Source organism: Saimiri boliviensis, chromosome 11 (assembly GCF_048565385.1).
Source record: "Saimiri boliviensis isolate mSaiBol1 chromosome 11, mSaiBol1.pri, whole genome shotgun sequence".
Taxonomy (NCBI): domain Eukaryota; kingdom Metazoa; phylum Chordata; class Mammalia; order Primates; family Cebidae; genus Saimiri; species Saimiri boliviensis.
In genome coordinates this window covers 101,961,875-101,980,911 of record NC_133459.1, presented here as the reverse complement: position 1 = coordinate 101,980,911, position 19,037 = coordinate 101,961,875, and the positions used below count along the sequence as shown (strand labels likewise).

The window sequence follows — 19,037 nt, the reverse complement described above, 5'->3', positions numbered from 1 at the left end:
TCATTATTCTATGCTTTATAGCTGTGACATTCTTTGGACGTTATGTGCCTGGCCTGATTAGTTATTTAATATATTTATTCATTTGCTTACTATGTGTGACATAGTTCTGGAGTTTCCTGTTGCAGAACTCCTTGCTGTATTGCAGTCATGTATATAAGATAAAGTTAGCCCCTCATTCCTATTAAAAACTTACTATTGATTTTTTTCCCTTTTTATGTGCTCAAAAAAAAAAAAGCAACAGCCCTCTACTCATTTATATACCTAAAATGTCACTGTTTTCCTTCAGTGTTATTACTTGTGGGATCTTTCTATGTGTAATATTGATTTTAAGAATAATAGTCTTAGTTTGCCAGTGCCAGGTAATTACTGTGTTCTACTTCAGCCTTCGTAGTACAAATTGGAGATCTGACCTGGATGAGCCGCAGCTCTTTACATCGCTTTATGACCATCATATTTTGTTATATTGCTACCAACAAGCACAAGAGAAAAAGGCTGGCTGCCTAGAGACTTCAAGTTGAAAGTTGATTTTGCTGACAACTAACGGAGTAAAAGAAAGGCTTTTTCAGGCACTGGCTACCAATGATGCTCAAGGTCTTTATTACTTTATCTTTTAGTTTTTAAGATCCCCTCTCTCCCTCCTTCCCCCTCCAGTTTTCTCAACAGTTATTATGAGTTCTGCTGAGAACAACATACTTCAGAACATATCAGGACAGGGCAATTTTTTCTTTTGTGTTCCTTTTGTTTTTTTGAGACAGTCTTGCTCTGTTGCCCGGACTGGAGTGCAGTGGCACCATCTCTGCTTATTGCAACCTTGCCTCACGGGTTCAAGCAGTTCTTGTGCCTCAGCCTCCCAAGTAGCTGTGATTACAGGTGTGTGCCACCACACCTGGCTAACTGTTGGAGTTTTAGTAGAGACATGTTTTACCATGTTGGCCAGGCTGGTCTTGAACTCCTCAGCCTCCCAAAGTGCTGGGATTGCATGTGTGAACCACTGCAGGCAGCCAGGGCAGTTTTTTTTCTGATACCAAATCAGGCCTAGGCCTGGCCTGAGTCATATCTTCTCAGGAATAAGAAGTAGTAAGGAATGTTAAACAGCAGTAGTTACCTGGGGTGCATGATTAGTTTGATTTAGCAGATTCTTTGGCTAAACCCTAGTAAATTAAAATGTCTGAGATAGGTCATAGGAATATACATATTTTTAATACATTCCTCAGTGATTTTGATCTAGCCAATCTGGGCCAATATTTGGGAATAACTGAGTAGGACCTAATGCAGGTTGAGTAGCCTTATTCAAATCTTTTGAGATCAGAAGTGTTTGAGAGTTCAGATTTTTGTCAGGTTTTGAAATATTTGCATTATGTACTTACTGGCTCAGCTTTCCAAATTCAAAAATCTGAAATTCAAAATGCTGCTGCGGATGCTTCCTTTTAGTGATATATTGTCACTCAAAAAGCTTACCATTTTGGAGCTTTTGATACAGATTTAAAAGAAATATAGATCTAAATGTTTAATATAGATTGAACATTTGAGATGTTCAATCTATATTAAAGATCAACACATCTGGGCACGGTGGCTCACGTCTATAATCCTAGCACTGTGGGAGGCCAAGGCAGGCAGATCATTTGAAGTCAGGAGTTTGAGACCAGCCTGGCCAACATGGTGAAACCCTGTCTCTAATAAAAATACAAAAATTAGCCAGGCATGGTGGTGGGCACCTGTAATCCCAGCTACTTGGGAGGCTGAGGCAGGAGAATCTCTTGAACCTGGGAGGTGGAGGTTGCAATGAGCATTTATTGCATTTATTTATGCAGTGAAAATAGAAAGATAGATCAAATTAAAGATAAAACCCTGTGACAGGTAACAGTATATGTAATATCAAGAATCTTTATTTGCAGTGGGTAAAGAAGGCAAAGCTAGCTAGCTCTAGACTACAAAGAAAGTTGTTTTGAAATGGCTTAGTAAGGGGTACATAAGAGGAATGATTGAGGCACATGTAAAAAGCCTGTGTATGCCCAGTGCTAGTGTTTTCCTTAAATCTAGTGGGACTCACAAGGTACCAGAAATAACCAAATACTAATAAATATTAATACACTGCTGGGATAGACTATCGCAATGTACTAGCATTCACTAAGCTGTAAAATCTTTGACAGCAGAAATATTAAATTATGAGCAACCTGGTTTATCCTCTATAATCTTTTACCTCTCCGTGCACATAAAATTCTCCTTGGGTTATCCAGACATTTTTACTAAGAGGCTTATTTATATGTAAGAAAAATTTCCAGTAGACATAACACAAGAAAATACTTGTTCTGTTTATTCTTGCTCATGTAGGATAAAGGTCCTGAGACCTCTCAGAATCTTACGAGGTTGGCGAGTTGTTTGGAATGTTGGGTTCTGGTCTTTTCTCTGCTTCCAACTAGCTATGGAATCTTGTGTATTCTTTCAGTCTTACATCACTCATCTGGCATCTAAAGATGGACTAAATTATTCCTTCCTGCCATAATATTCTATGGTTCTCATAAAATAGAAATAACATATTTGGAAGTGCTTTGTAAATGTTACAATACTCAGGATTACACTGCACAGAAAAAAAAAAAAATCCTAAGGCAGCACCAACAGAGGTAATTCATTGTACCTGATGGTCTTTTACAGCATTTCTTTGCCCATATTCATTTTGAAGACCTGAAATGAAGTTGAACTGTAAATTGCTCTAAAATGCGTGAAGCAGTGTGAAAAGGTCTTTGCTTTGTTTTACATTTAAATCCAGTTGTCTGTTTTCTGCTCATACTAGTGCTTGTTCATGGCAAAAAGGCAGAAAAGTTCCATTCTGCAATCTCCAGTGTCTTCTGATCTCACAGAAATGTCTTCATGCTTTTACCTAGCAGGACCACCAGAGGCTCTGTCACTCTTGCAGTCCCTGGCCCAACACCGAAGTCCTGCTGGAATCTGTGCTTCGGGGGCTGTGCCGGGTAGAGAGGGCAGTGGGAGGTAAGAGCTCTTCACCCTTCACCACCTTCTCCACCCAGCATGGCCGGCACACTTTGGTCTACAGCACATCTCCAAGTATAGAAGTGGGTTTTGAATGCTGTTATGTATCACTGTGGGGATGGGAAGGAATACTCAGATTTGGACTATTTGGGGTACATGTGAGTGGATTTTATCAGTATAGGAACTGTTTCAAGTTAATGTGTCTTTTTAGACAACTTTTGTGCTGCATTTATCCATTCTTCACAGAAATACAAATTTCTAATTATAGTGGGTTTTTTCCCTATTTTTAAAATTGTGGTAAAGCATATATAACATAAAATTTGCTATCTTAAGTACACAGTTCAGTGGCATTAAGCACATTCACACTGTTGCCCTACCATCACCACCATACATTTCCGGAACCTTTTTTCATTGTCCTGAACTGAAACTCTGTTCCTGTTAATAACTTCCCATGCCCCACCTTCTTTTAGCCCCTGGTAACCAGCATTCTCCTTTGTCTCTATGAATTTGACTATTTTAGATACCTCATATAAGTGGAATCATAGTATTTATCCTTTTGTGTCAATCATATTGTGTTTTTGTCTAAAAAAACTATCAGATGTATATGAAATGTAACAATTTATTTATTTGATTTATTGTTAGTAGTGTCTCTTTAATTGTGCTATGCTAGGGAAGTACATTATGATCTCCCTGTAAGAATATGAAGAGGAAGTTATACCTTCAACAAACAAGCAAACTTAGTTATGTTTTGTGATTTTAATGGTATTTTCATATTCCATTTTGAGATCTCTTTGTCTTAGATTGGAGATGGTTTTGTTAAATGTCCATAATTTAGAGATGGTATAATGAAAAAATAAAGAATTTGGTTGGGTATGGGAGGAGCTTAGAAGAACGAGAAATTGGCTTTGACTTTATAGTGTATGGTGTATTGGTAGCTGGGTGTCACCACAGGCTTTGGATTCAGAAGACCTGTTTGGGAGTTCCAGTTCTGCCTCTACCTAGCGCTGTGATCTTGATGAAGATACTCTCTCCGTGGGCTTCAGTTTCCTATCTGTAAATTGCTAGTGATGGGGCTGGAATATTTTTAAGTTTCTTCTAACTTTAGCAGTCTAAGAATTAAGTGCCAGAAAATAGGGTTAAATATTTGTTGTCTGATCTTGTTACAAAAAAGAACTTGATGGCTTAAAGTAAATAAAAATTCAACAGTACAATGCAAATTTAAAATGAGGCAAAAGAAGAAAGATAAAGACAGCAGAATATATTACTTAATTTTGGTTTTAATCTTTCTTACAGCTGTTTTACTTAAGAACTTTTCATGAATACAATCAAAATGTCCATGAGATAAAAAATATAAGCTAATTGTGCAGAAGTACAAATGCACTTTTTCTCTAGCTCTGACAATGTAAGATTCGGGAACAATTGTTGGGCCCAACAGAGTTAAACTAGGGTAAGGGTGAATGCCTTTTCTGGAAGCCTATCAAGAGCATTGAGGTGAAGTCCTGTTACCTTTACTTATGGGAGAGCCCAGTCTGGATCAAGAGTTTGAGAAAATTATTTTGACTTTGTTCTAAGGTAATAGGCAAATGGGTGCTCAAGGACTCCTGTTGCATTTCATGTAGACTTGCCAGAAGAGTTTTAGCTTGAGAACATAAGATGAATATAGGCAGATCCTAACCTCAGTAAAAAAAAAAAAAAACCAGCTATAACATGTTGCTTTAAGTGCTACTATTTCGTCCTCTGTTCTCCAAGATGCACCCCTTACAGTGTTTGTACAAGGTGGCTTGTGTGAGTTTGTTTATAAACCAGTTAAAAGTTGGGATATCTACCAGCTATCCCCAAAGAGGACTAAATACAACCCTGTTTTAGTCTGCTAGAAACTTTTGTTCTGACAGAAGACCTATCCCACTGGCTCTGCTTCTGTACTAATACTGGAAGGCAGGTTCTATGTGAACATTAATAAGCAAAGATCCTGTGTTACGACTTATAGTTTGGCTGATAGCCAATTTGTACCTAGATTGAAAGACCAAGGAAAAGTTAGTACAATAAGCAGCAATTTGGTACTATTTGAGGGGAAGTAGGACTATCCTATATGGAGATGGAATAAATGGTATAAATTATGTTTGGGTCCTGAATAGACAAGATCATAGCTGTATAGTAAGGGTTTTTCACCTGGGGCTTCAGAGTTCCAGAGCATCTACAGAGAGACTGTATTTGATATGTTTTCTTTTTAATTCTCTTAATTTTATATGTTTAAAAATATGATGAAAAGGGGTACATGGTTGGATCCATGATAAAAAAAGATTCAGAACTCCTGTATGTTGAGTTAAAGTGAACAGGTTAGTAATGGCTGGAGCATGATATTCAGAGTAGTTCCTGAACAGCTCTTGAATATGAGAAGTCTTTCTTGGGTTTTTATGTTTTTGTTTTTGTTCTGAAATGGAATCTCACTCTGTCGCCCAGGCTGGAAGTGCAGTGGTGCGATCTCAGCTCACTGCAACCTTCGCCTCCTGGGTTCAAGTAATTTTCCTGCCTCGGCCTCCCGATTACAGGCATGCATCACCACACCTGGCTAATTTTTGTATTTTTAGTAGAGCTGGGGTTTTTAGTAGTAGATGGGGTTTTAGTAGTAGTAGTAGATGGGGTTTCGCCATATTGGTCAGGCTGGTCTTGAACCCCTGACCTCAGGGGATCCACCAGCCTTGGCCTCCCAAAGTGCTAGGATTACAGGTGTGAGCCACCGTCAGGTTTGTTCTTTGGCTTACGTTTTTTCATCAGCAGTAGCCAGAGTAGTTTCTCTGATAATTCTCCCAAGTTGCTTTCTTTTCAGGGAATCAGAAAGACTATTAAATGAATCTAACTTTTATAGTTACAAATTTATTCAGTATATTTCAAGCTCATATGGCTCACTAGTATTAATATTGCTAGTAGCAGTCTAAGTGTGAGTGGGTGTTTCTGGCAAGGAGCAATTTCCAGTTGACGTTTTCTGGTTGCCAAGAGCTTTCCTCAGTGGTAGTTGGAAATGCTAAATCTATACGTGACTTCATCACCTCCTGTCAAGATAAATACGAACTTCATTTCCCCTTAAAGGAGTTCAAAGGAATAACTTGTTGGCTTGTTTGGGGAGATGTTGTCTTCATCCGCCATCACAAGGACCCAGCTGCAAAGATTTTTAGTGCCTAAAACAAGCTCACCTGTCTTGGTTCTTCTGAAACATGTAGCAGTTGAAATGAAAAGTTTAGAATTGTTCACTTGTTCCAAATTCTATGATAAAGAAGCGGCAGCAATACAATCATTAATACTCTAAATGAGAGTATTTGATGTCCTCTAAGTTTATTCAGGAAGTATGTTATATACCTAAGAAACATTTGTAGAGATAAGGGTCTGTTTGACAGCCTGAGGGCAGAAGGATAATCTGTGCTTAGTAATGTAAGTTTTGGGATGTGTGCCTTAGAAACTAACAAACTTGAATCTTCTATCCAGTGATCCAGATCTCTGAGCTAAGGCACATAGAGGTCTGTTAGTAAAAAGGGAATTGTGGGTTTATTGAGCTTTGGTTGATACTAGTTTTTTGCAGACTTAGGGAAGCCTTGCTATTTTGCTTGGAACAGTTTATTGCAATAGTATATTCTAAAAACCAGGTGTTGAATTAATAAATGGTGGCTCTTATATAGGATTTATTTCTGTGACCCTGAGCATAAGCAGGGTTTTTTTGTTGTTGTTGTTTTTGTTTTGAGACGAAGTCTAGTTTTGTCACCCAGGCTGGAGTACAGTGGCACAATCTCGGCTCACTGCAACCTCCGCCTCTCAGGTTCAGGTGATTCTCCTGCCTCAGCCTCCCAAGTAGCTGGGATTACAGGCATCTACCATGCCCCACTAATTTTTGTATTTTTAGTAGAGATGGGGTTTCACTGTGTTGGCCAGGCTGGTCTTGAACTCCTGACCTCGGGTGATCCGCCCACCTCAGCCTCCCAAAGTGCTGGGATTACAAGCATGAGCCACCGTGCCCAGCCTGCACAAGCAGTTTTTATGTGCCTTCCCTTCAGTTATGTTTGTGCTCCTCAGAATAATCCTGTGAGGTAGGTAGGGAAGTCATCTTCATTTTATAGTTGAAAGACTCAAGACTCAGAAATGAAGTACTCACATTGTTGTATTAAGTTGGAAAACCAGTACTGGAACCTGGGAGTGGGGAAGGGTCTTCTAACTACTGGCCTGTGCTCTTTAAGCTGCACTAGCTATCCCACATTGAAAAGAATATATAAAACACAGCTGCAGTCATGCATACTCCATCTCCAAAGAATGGATTCATTCTTCACGTCATGGTCTATTGACTATAATTTTCTGTTTGTAATCACCCAGATTCCAAGCCTGTTTATAGAACTTATACCTGAGGAATGGTGAGGATTAGAAGAGGCCACAGTCCTTGAGGTTTTCTTTGATAATAATATCTGTAACTGCATCAAACACAAATTTGACATTCTGTGTATCTGTAGCACAGGTCATGTGACTGTAGATTTCTTTGACATCTTTTCGCATATTGAGGTCAAGGAACTGGCTCTTGATGTAATTCCCCGCATCATCATAGGAGTTGTTACCTGGTTTTCCAGAAAAATAGTGAAATAGGATAAAGGAACCCTTGTTAGTTGCTTGCTCACTTTTAGGTGATTGACTTGATCCTTGAAATGCTGTTAGGCAACAGCAGTTGGGGGCCTAATTTTGGAGGGAAGATTCCCTTTTCTATTGCACTCCAGTGTTTCTCACTTGAAAGAAATTGAGGGGCGATGTCTCTCTGCCTTTGGCGTTTCAGTAGGTATCATTTGAAGTCATTGGCTCTCCTGCATCTAATGCCTGCTCTCTTCCAGAGAATCTGAATTTAAACCCTGTGACTGTGCCCAAGGTTCTCCCTTAAGTTCCTTTATGTCACCTTGGCCTAAGAGATGAGACAATTACCAGTCACTATTAAAAGGTATTATTTCCGGCCCCTGACACTTACCATCATACTCTGGAAAACAAATGCTGAGATGGACTTTCTTGATTTTTTCCTCAAAGAGGTCCTTCTTGTTGAGAAAGAGGACGATGGAAGTAGCCGCAAAGAACTTGTGGTTACATATGCTGTTGAACAGATGCAAAGACTCATGCATACGATTCTAGTAAGAGGAAACACCATTGGAAATATCAGATTTGGCTTACAGAATATCTATCTACTTCCTGCTCTTGTTCCCCTTGGAGAGACCAGTGCTTCAAATGTAAAAAGCAAGACAGGAAACAGCTATCTGTTTCATGTACTAAAGTAAAGCCAGAGAGATGTGGGATTATTCTAGTTCCCTGTCTTCTTAATAGCTGTGTGACTTGTAGAAAATTACTGAGCTTTTCTGAGTCTGTTTTCCTATCTTACAGGGTTACTAGTGAAAGCTAAATGAGATTGTATATGTAGCGTGTCCATGATAGTGGCTGGCATATAGGTGTATAATATGTGTTATGCAGATCTTTAGCAGCCAGGGTGCAACTGAGAACTTGACATTTCATAAGTAGTGCTGATAATGGGGTGAAACAGGCCCAAGTTAGCATGTACCCATACGCAGCTCCAGGATAATTTTGATAGTTGTCTTTTATGGGGTCCCAGATCTTGGTTTGGGCTACTTTGGTCCTGCTGCCACATGGTGAGGGTTAGAGAATTTTCCAGTACTATACTACAAGCATTTCTGCTCTCTCATTTCCTTCTCTGATTGCTACTTAGCAAGGAATGGTGCTGTGTATCTGCAGAGGTTGCCCAGTGTCCCAGCCCAAGCTTTCAGAGAGCAAGTCTTTAGGGTTTTGAAGTATGCTGTCAGCTGACTTGAGTTCAATCTATTCATCTAATAAAGCAAGAACAATCTAATTTGTGGCTTTTTTCCCATAATACTCCTGCACAACCATTTAAGGTCTCATGGCTTGTTTTATTAAGGTCTCATAGACTTTAATAAACCTCATAGACTCATAGACTTTAATCTTTAGGGTTAAAGATGGGAAGTCTCAGACTTTAATCTTAGAGTCCAAGATGGAAGGTGAACAGCTCTAAGACATTTTGGTTAGATGATATTCAGAGTGTTCTAATGTTAAGTTAAAACTACCAAGGGGAAGGGAAGAGAACAAGTTGCCCAGCAAGGGATAGGAGTATCTCTTTCATCAGCAAGCTGTGGACCTCCATTTGTAAGCAGATGCTTAGGTGAAATTAACGTTTTTCACACCTCTGACAGCCTTTCTCAAATTCAGAGAAGGTACATGGCTGGGCTCTAACACTTGTCCTGTAGAACTCCTGTCCTACAGAATTTTACAGGCTAAAGAGAACCACTCTTGGGTAGTCTTCCAGCTGCCAATTTAATTGGCATGAGAGAAAGCTGGTTTGCCAGTCTCCTTACTCCTATTCACAGTACATTTTTAGCCTCCTAAGTGGGGTTACTAGTTCAACCCTACTATTATGTTGCAATGAAGATTCACATAATATGTTATTTTCTCTGTTCTGTCATTTGCATCTCCTTCCTTAGGCAACTTGGGAGAGTACTAAGTGTAACTCCTTTGTTTTGCCTAGTTGATGGTCCCTCATCTCTTTACACTCAATTCCTCTTCTGAGGTTTGTGATGTCCAAGTGATACTTGGATGTCTAATTTGAGACCAAGCTCACTTTCAGTAAATTTGGAGCTCTAAAATGTTAATCTAGAACCTGCAGAAGACATTTTTCTAGCATTATTTGCATGAGACATTGATTGGTCTGCTAGAGGACTGCTAGACTGAAATTACCCAAGTTGGGGCAGTAGAATGACAGACACAAGGCTTAGAGAAAGGGTCATGGGGAGAACTTGTTCTACCAAAGCTGCTTGGTGCAAAGGCCACTCACCACTTCGTCATCTTCCACCAGCACCATATCATAGGCACTGAGGGCTGCACAGAAAATTATGCAGGTGACTCCCTCGAAGCAGTGGATCCACTTCTTTCTCTCTGATCTCTGCCCTCCCACATCAAACATCCTGAGGGAAGAAGCAGCTACTTTCATAGGTATGCCCAACATATGACCCATATGCCTTTGATGTTTACCCCGTGAAGTGGGAGAGGAAAAAGTGGGAGAAGCAGAACAGTAATTTAGATTAGGCTTCGGCAAAGGCCAAGAAGCATGCCCCGGCCCCTTTTCGGGATTCCACATGTGTATCTGAGATCCACATGGAACCATGCACTTACCTGAAATTCAAGTCTTTGACAGAAAACTTGGTCTCAATGATACCCGTGGTTTTGACTCTGGATCGGAGCACATCTTGCTCAGTAGGGAGGTACTCAGGGTCTGTAATTCGTTCTAATTGGTTCAGGTAGCTGGAGAAAAGTGATTAGCATCAATGACAAATTTTCCACAGCCAAGACTAAGAGACCTAAAAGGTATCTTACCACACAGCTAATTTGGTGGTAGAAATCAGGACTAGAAGACATAGTGTTAAATTTAGTATTCTTTCCTTCAAACCTTCAAATGTCCTTAACTACAGGAAACGGGGGATGGACAAGCCCATTTGAGGCTGGGGTTCCAGCGCATTTAGATCAAGTTACGTACGTTTTTCTTGGGTTTCTCCTGACTGCAAGCTTTTGTAGATCTTTGAATGAGATTTAGTGATTTCAATGGCTGTTAAAAGTTCCATCAAGAGGCAGTAAATTGAAAGAGACTTTAGAGACATGAACCAATGCTACACGTGGACTTTGTTTATCTCCTGAATCAAACTGGGGAGGAAACATTTGAGATAACTGGGGAAACCAATTTGGTGATATATGATGCTATTAAGGAAATGTTAAGTATTTAGGTGTGAATATTTTTCTTTCTTTTTTTTTTTTTTTTTAAGGGTCTATATTTTAGAGATCCGTAATGACATTTTTAGGATGAGATGATACCTGGAATTTGCTTCAAAATAATCCAGTAGGGAATGGAGGTAAAATGAAATAAGATTGGCCATGAGTTGCTAACTGTTGAAGGTAGGTGATTCATTTTATTATTCTACTTCTGTATATGTTTGAAAGTTACCATAAAAAAGAAAAAGTTATTAAAAAAAAAACCAACAAAAGGCAGGAGGAAGGCAGATGTGAACTGAGATGACGGAGAGGAGGGAAGCACAGGTAACACAAGTGCTTACTGTATGCCAGGCATTTTCATGTTCAGATTCTCATGCAAACTCCTAAGCCTTCAAGTTTCAGATTCCCATTTTACAGATGGAGAAATTCAGAAGAGTTAAATACTTGCCTCAGGTCAAGAGGCATTGTGGTGTATTATGAAAAATACGCAGCTGTGTAGTCAAGCGGCCCAATGCAAACGCAGTCTCTGCCATTTATCTATATGACCTTGGGCAAGTTAACTTCTCTGAACTTCAGTTTTTCGTCTGTAAAATGAGGCTAATTAGAAAAGTGTCTACCTTAAAGTCTTACTTCGTAGGTCGGTAAAAGGCCTTGAGATGGTATACGCAATACGCCTAGCAGTGATTACGCTTTGAGGGCTCAAGGAATAGTAAGTGATGGCATTATTACGAGATTAGGAGACAGATGGTTAGGTTAAGTAAACTCAGGTTTGACTTCGGAGCCCATGCTGGTCTATGATCCCTTACTGTCTAAAGTAGGATTGATAAATTATGTCCTGTATTTTTTTGGAAGCAGCTTTGCGACGATGGTTCTAATTCCTGACCACCTTCCTTTGGTTTGCCTTTGTAGTTTGTGTCCCCTGCCCTGGCATCCTGACATAAGACACTCTAGATATAGGAGACTCATTTCTGCTTAGTGGCCTAAGTAGATCCTAGATTGCCAGATAGAAAATTCTGCCCTGAAAGAGCCATCATGAATTACATTACTCCTGGGAGAGTGTATGACAGAACTGCAGGGCCATCTTAGGGTTCTGAAAGGGGAGGCTAAGTATACACCTCTCAATTAAGAGAATAGGGCTGAGGGCTGCTAGGCAGAGCACTTCTTTTGAATTTGCTTCTTCAGGCTTGTAGGCTGTAGTGAGCCATGTAAAGCAATATAAAATCATGACAACTGTGGCAGATCTCCCCATAGCATGAAATTCAAAACATAGTAAAACACTGCTGAAGCCTAACAAAACAGGTCCACAGGCTGAATTCAGTCTGGGTCTCCAGCTTTCAATGACTGAAAGTTTAGGCTGGGTGAGATTTTTCCCAACCAGAGAGAAGATTCCCTAAAAGACTGCTTAAGCATCAACCCACCCTCTCCCCAATCAGAGTCTTACTAAGATGCGGAGTCATTGAGCTGGTATTCTGCAGCTCTCTCAAAGCAGGCTTGCACCCCACCATCCTTCCACAACCTCCTAATGACCTCCACCAGCTCGGGTGGCATGGTTCCCTCCTCAATGGAGTCAGCCAGGTTGTTGAGCTGTCGCCCATCATCCTGTAATGCAGAAACCTGGTTAGGAACTTCACAGGAGTCATAGCTTTCCAGGAGGCTTCTGGGAATACTGCTGAATGGAAAACATTTTTACATTGCCACGAAGATCTAAGATAGAAGCAGTCTCCAGTGAAGATTCTATGTAAGAAAACATACTGAGGCCAGGCGCAGTGGCTCACACCTATAATCCCAGCACTTTGGGAGGCCAATGCGGGTGGATCACGAGGTCAGGAGATCGAGACCATCTGGCCAACATAGTGAAACTCTGTCTCTACTAGAAATACAAAAAATTAGCTGGGCATAGTGGCAGATGCCTGTAATCCCAACTACTCAAGAGGCTGAGGCAGGAGAATCACTTGAACCCAGGAGGCGGAGGTTGCAGTCAGCCGAGATCATGCCACCGCACTCCAGCCTGGCGGCAGAGCGAGACTCTGTCTTAAAAAAAAAGAAAAAAGGGGCCGGGCGCGGTGGCTCAAGCCTGTAATCCCAGCACTTTGGGAGGCCGAGACGGGTGGATCACGAGGTCAAGAGATCGAGACCATCCCGGTCAACATAGTGAAACCCCGTCTCTACTAAAAATACAAAAAATTAGGCCGGGCGCGGTGGCTCAAGCCTGTAATCCCAGCACTTTGGGAGGCCAAGGAGGGTGGATCACGAGGTCAAGAGATCGAGACCATCCTGGTCAACATGGTGAAACCCCGTCTCTACTAAAAATACAAAAAATTAGCTGGGCATGGTGGCACGTGCCTGTAATCCCAGCTACTCAGAAGGCTGAGGCAGGAGAATTGCCTGAACCCAGGAGGCGGAAGTTGCGGTGAGCCGAGATCGTGCCATTGCACTCCAGCCTGGGTAACGAGAGCGAAACTCCGTCTCAAAAAAACAAACAAACAAAAAAAAAAACAAAAAATTAGCTGGGCATGGTGGCACGTGCCTGTAATTCCAGCTACTCAGGAGGCTGAGGCAGGAGAATTGCCTGAACCCAGGAGGCGGAGGTTGCGGTGAGCCGAGATCGTGCCATTGCACTCCAGCCTGGGTAACGAGAGCGAAACTCTGTCTCAAAAAAAAAAAAAAAAAAAAAAAAAGAAAACGTACTGATTAACTTTGAATATGCTCCCAGATGCAGAGGGTGGCACTATATCCAGCCCTGCGCCCTGCGGTTCGTCTAAAGGAGAGCAGGGGCCCCAGGTGTTTCCTCTCTGGAGTTTCTGACTTTCATTCTTTTTTTTTTTTTTTTTTTTTTGAGACGGAGTTTCGCTCTCGTTACCCAGGCTGGAGTGCAATGGCGCCATCTCGGCTCACCGCAACCTCCGCCTCCTGGGTTCAGGCAATTCTCCTGCCTCAGCCTCCTGAGTAGCTGGGATTACAGGCACGTGCCACTGCCACCATGCCCAGCTAATTTTTTGTATTTTTAGTAGAGATGGGGTTTCACCATGTTGACGAGGATGGTCTCGATCTCCTGACCTTGTGATCCACCCACCTCGGCCTCCCAAAGTGCTGGGATTACAGGCTTGAGCCACCGCGCCCGGCCCCTGACTTTCATTCTTAGTCTGAAAGTTTACTGCCACAAAACGTGGGTCCTCTGCTGCGAGGGACTGCAAATGTAAAGGTCAGATTGACCATGAAACAGACAAGATAGAAGCCAGGGACCCACCACCTTTGTTCTTCAGCGATTTAAAGCTAAAAAAAGGCCAGTACTAGAAGTAGGGATTTCACTTACAAAAGTTCCATAGGCAGGAATCCAAGGGGAGCAATTTAAATGGTAAAATAAAGTAAAAAGGGCCGGGCGTGGTGGCTCACGCCTGTAATCCTAGCACTTTGGGAGGCCGAGGCGGGTGGATCACGAGGTCAAGAGATTGAGATCATCCTGGTCAACATGGTGAAACCCCATCTCTACTAAAAATACAAAAAATTAGCTGGACATGGTGGCGTGTGCCTGTAATCCCAGCTACTCAGGAGGCTGAGGCAGGAGAATTGCCTGAACCCAGGAGGCGGAGGTTGTGGTGAGCCGAGATTGCGCCATTGCACTCCAGCCTGGGTAACAAGAGCGAAACTCTGTCTAAAAAAACATAAAGTAAAAAAGCAGAGGAAGCTGTGAGCAGCTTTCTTTTATAAATATTTGTTATAAAGGTAGGGTTTGAAGCCAGGCACAGTGGCTCACACCTGTAATCCCAGCACTTTGGAAGTCTGAGGCAGGAAGATTGCTTAAGGCCAGGAGTTTGACACCAGTCTAGACAAGATGACAAGACCCCTTCTCTACAAAAAATTAAAAAAAAAAAAAAAAAAAAAAGCTGAGTGTGGTGGTGCACCCCTGTGGTCCCACTTACTGGGGCTGAGGTGGGTGAGTAACTTGAGCCTGGGAGGGTGAGGCTGCTGTGAGCCATGATCACACCACTGCACTCCAGCCTAGGCGAGAGAGCAAGACCCTGTCCCGATAAAAATAAGGGTCGGGTTGCTTACTTCTCCAGGACTGAATTAAGACATTTGAAGCTCAGCAGGTGGGATTATAGTTACGAAAAACTGTTTTTCTTACCCATCTTTCCATATAGTTTGTTGGCCTCTGGTATGTTTCTTCTCGCTAGCCTTTCTGCTTCCACCCTTAACCACATAATATTAATCACATACCGCACAGCTTGCTTCAACATAGTCGATGCCCAGTGTGGACATGGCCCGGATGATAGCCAGGATGGACTGCAGCACATTCCCATAGATGATAGCCTTGAACTCCAGGCATTCTTCAGGCGAATAGCCATCCTGGTGAATGATCCTGCAAGGGGCAGATACTGTCGTTAGCTGGACTTGAGTAGCCAGACCTAAGGGATTAGGAATCTGGGCTATTTAAAGGGTCATAAGAATCCTATCTGTTGCGGCCGGGCACGGTGGCTCACGCCTGTAATCCCAGCACTTTGGGAGGCCGAGGAGGGTGGATCACGAGGTCAAGAGATCGAGAACATCCTGGTCAACATGGTGAAACCCCGTCTCTACTAAAAATAGAAAAATTAGCTGGGCATGGTGGCGCATGCCTGTAGTCCCAGCTACTCGGGAGGCTGAGGCAGGAGAATTGCTTGAACCCAGGAGGCGGAGGTTGCGGTGAGCCGAGATGGCGCCATTGCACTCCAGCCTGGGTAACGAGCGAAACTCCGTCTCAAAAAAAAAAAAAAAAAAGAATCCTATCTGTTGCTACTGCTTTCTCAAAGCGGAGGGTGAGGGGCGTTGGAATCAGATTCTTTATACCTGGGCTCCTTGAGGCTATAGAGCCTTTCACTTTGAGTACCTCCACTGGCTCTACTGACCTTCACCCTATCCCAGTCCTTTGGGGCTTTGTTTCTACTCACTTCATCTGTTTGACGATGGTGCTCTTTCCTGACTCCCCAGCACCTGGAAGGAAAAATGCTTATGCTTTCGATTTCCACCAGTTCTCCCCAGCCTTCCAGGAGATGGCCTGGGAGAACTCAGAGCCATTGCTTGCTCGGGGGTCTCGTTAGGGGAGAACATAGGGATGACTGCTGCCCTCAGTTTCTGGCAGGCTTGAGTTCAGGCTATTTAACTAGGATTTAGAGCAGAGTTTCTTAAATTCAGTACTATTTACAATTTGGGCTGCCTCATGCATGGTAGGATGTTTAGCAGCATTCTTGGCCTCTACTCACTAGATGGTCAGTAGCACCCCCTAGTTATGACAACCCAAAGTGTCTCCAGACATTTCCAAATGACCACTGGGAGTCAAAATCTCCCTGTTGGAAACCACTAACAGATTCGGGGGAGTCCTTTAACATTTCTCCTCTCTGCGTATTTTTGACTCAGGAGAGTGATCTTGGGGTAGGATTGGAGAAAGCTGGATCATTTCACCTAAATACTATATTTTCATCACCTTGCTGGTTCCCTTTTTTTTGACAGGGTCTCACGCTTGTAGCCCAGGCTGAAGTGTAGCGGCACAATCTTGGCTTATTGCAGCCACGACTTCCTGGGCTCAAGTGATCCTCCCAGCTCAGTCTCCTGAGTAGTTGGGACTCCAGGCAGGCAACATCATGATCGGCTACATTTTTAAAAATTTTTCTTTTAGTAGGGACAGGGTTTCACCATGTTGTTCAGGTTGCTCTTGAACTCTTATGGTTAAGTGGGTTCCCTTTATTGACTAAAATATCCTAATGTCCTCATTCACACTCTGCTTTCCCCATTAAAAATTTATACCTTCAATACTGAGTCTACGCTACCCTAATGCCTCAACCTCCTCCCACGTTGCTTGTGCTTGCTCTAAGCGGCTTTTCCTGAACCTAGAAGAAATCTGCTTAGGCTTAAAAGATCTCTCAGTGGCCCCACCATCCCTGTTTCCCCCTGCGTAACCTCCTGGGCTCCTTAGAGTCTGGGTCCAGCTTACACAGATGTGCTCCTTTAGTGTGTCCTTACGACTATGCCACATACCAGCTGAGGGAAAAGAAGCCACCTTAACCTAGTGCATCAGCTCCCAGGTCCCTTATGGGGGCCTGGAAACCCAGCGCAGGCACCCAATCTTCTGCTACATAGACCCCCATCTGCCCCAGCTACCCTACTTCTGGTAGTACCAGTGGTTTGTTTTTCTAAGCCAGGTGTCTCAAATGTTCTTGTATTGGTTTTATTTACAGTCATGATCAATCTCCCTGACCGACTAATCGAGGTGCTTTTATTTTCTCAGCACAGACCAGTGATCTGCTTAGGAGCTCATCAAGTCGATGAACCTTCCATCTGGCAGGGGCTTTGCAGGCAGCTATTGAATAGAGAGCCAGGAAGGGAGTGCTGAACATAAAGACACCATTCCTTCTCACGGGGCTCCCTACTTCCAACATTTTTACTGAAAACAAGGAACCACTATACTTGGCAAAAACGAGTGTGACTATCTCTGGGATACTGGCACTGATTGTATACGGGGACTTGTGAGCCTGTTGGTGAGGGAAGACCCTGTTATCTTCTGATTTCTTGGCTTAGAGTTCTCTGACTGCAGATTGGGCGCAGGTCTGCAAGTCCAGGGTGCTTGGTATTTGCCAAGCCAAAAGGTTGTGTTAAGTTTGGTTAGATTTGGCGTTGGGCGGGTCCATCCTGTCCCTTGCACTATTCCTGGCTCAAGAGTAGAAAAACTCCGAAATAGCCTTGGTGTTCTGGATCCTGTTGGGGTGGCTATGTAGGTACCATATTAACTCCGCTCTAGAGCTCCTGATCCGCTAGCCTGAGACTGTAGCGGAGGGGATAAATGACCTGCCACCCTTCCTTCCCATGGGGTGAAGTAGAACCCACCGACCCTCAGGTAAGCAGGAGGGACCCTGCCTTCTCTGGCTCATCTTTCCATCTCACTCACCCAGCAGTAGCAGCTTGACTGTCTTGGCTTCCTTGTCAGCATCCTCCTGCAGCTTCTTTTCTAGCTCCTTGGACCTCTTGGCCAGCTCTTTGTCCTCAGCACTGGCTCCACTTCCCATGTTTGCCGTCTTCTCAACTTTCTCAAGCCCCTAAGGCTCTTTCGTAAGGTTTCCTGTATGAGAGATGGAAGAGAAGGAAAAAAGTTGGGGTTGAGTATTCCAACTTGGTTCCCCTAAAAGCTGCTCTGTACGAGGCCAGGGGAGAGAGCAGGCTGTAGGGTCTTGTACCCTGTGTACATTGGCTGAGACTCCCTACCCTGACTGGAGACCTACTTCTTAGTCTAGGGATTGTAGCCTTTATATCTAGCAATGTGATCGGTCAAGCCAATTAAGAGCTTTGTCAATACGGCAAGGGGTAAAGACTCAAACGTTTCTATAACTAGGGAAATGATCTGCTGGGCTCTGACACAGAGGGATAGGATGCAAAACCACTTCCATCCTTTGAGAGGCTCATCCCCTAAAATTCTATTGCTTCCTTGGATTTATTTCCCTCTTAGAGCTAGAGATTATGGGCACATATGTAAGAAGCATTCCCTATGTTGAACCTCCAGATTATAAGGTCTTGGTTTCAAGGGCTTCAGGGTAGCAAAGCATACTCGTTTACCATAGGCTGGTCTTTCAAGGAGTTTTTGTCTTGGGTGGTGCCCTTCCTTGGGAAGACTAGGAATGTTTCACTCAACTCCCCCGGCGGCTCCTGCTCCAGGAAGCTGTTCACATTGTTTCTTTGTATCGGCCCCTCTCTTTTGTAGTTCTGCTCTTAGCACTTAACACTTCATATTGTATGTTGTTCTACAAATCTCTTCCCTTGCTGTATTTCTGCCCCTGGAGCTCAAGGGATCAAATCTGACTCATCTTTGAACCTCTCAGAACTTGTAGTTTAGTTGTGGATCAAAATGTTTGGTGAATGAATAAATGTAGGCAAAGGATGTATGGTAAAGAGAGAGGGGTTGCTTCCCTTGGGCCCACTAAAGCCGCTGAGTCCAACTTCACTTCATAAGTGAACTTTGCTGGTGTTCAGTGTGGGGTTTGTGCTGCCTCACACAACAAATTCTGATTCTTTGGGAAATTGGACCCCAGACTCTGGCTTCTCAAAGGTTGGACAGCTCTCCCTCTGGCTCGCAGCCCAGCGGCCCTTTCCTGGGGGAGAAATGAGGGTGTGGTCTAGTGACTGCCTCACAGACATTTAGGACTCCACTGGTTGTACTTCTCTATGCCAGTTATTTCAGTTTACTTAAATGAGTCTTGCTGGTGGAGCCTCATCAGGTGGAGCTA

General features: G+C 43.0%; 1 protein-coding gene across 1 annotated transcript; it reads right to left on the bottom strand.

The window, feature by feature from the left end:
* Positions 1 to 7,093: 7,093 nt before the first annotated feature.
* GNAT2 (G protein subunit alpha transducin 2) lies at positions 7,094 to 17,874 on the bottom strand. The gene is made up of 8 exons (XM_010343997.3): positions 17,708 to 17,874; positions 15,717 to 15,759; positions 15,007 to 15,148; positions 12,230 to 12,387; positions 10,198 to 10,326; positions 9,860 to 9,989; positions 7,979 to 8,132; positions 7,094 to 7,580 (listed from the first exon to the last, which is right to left on the bottom strand). Exons 1-8 carry the CDS (start codon positions 17,823 to 17,825, stop codon positions 7,390 to 7,392), a joined length of 1,065 nt encoding a protein of 354 aa, XP_010342299.1. The 5' UTR covers positions 17,826 to 17,874; the 3' UTR covers positions 7,094 to 7,389.
* Positions 17,875 to 19,037: the final 1,163 nt, after the last annotated feature.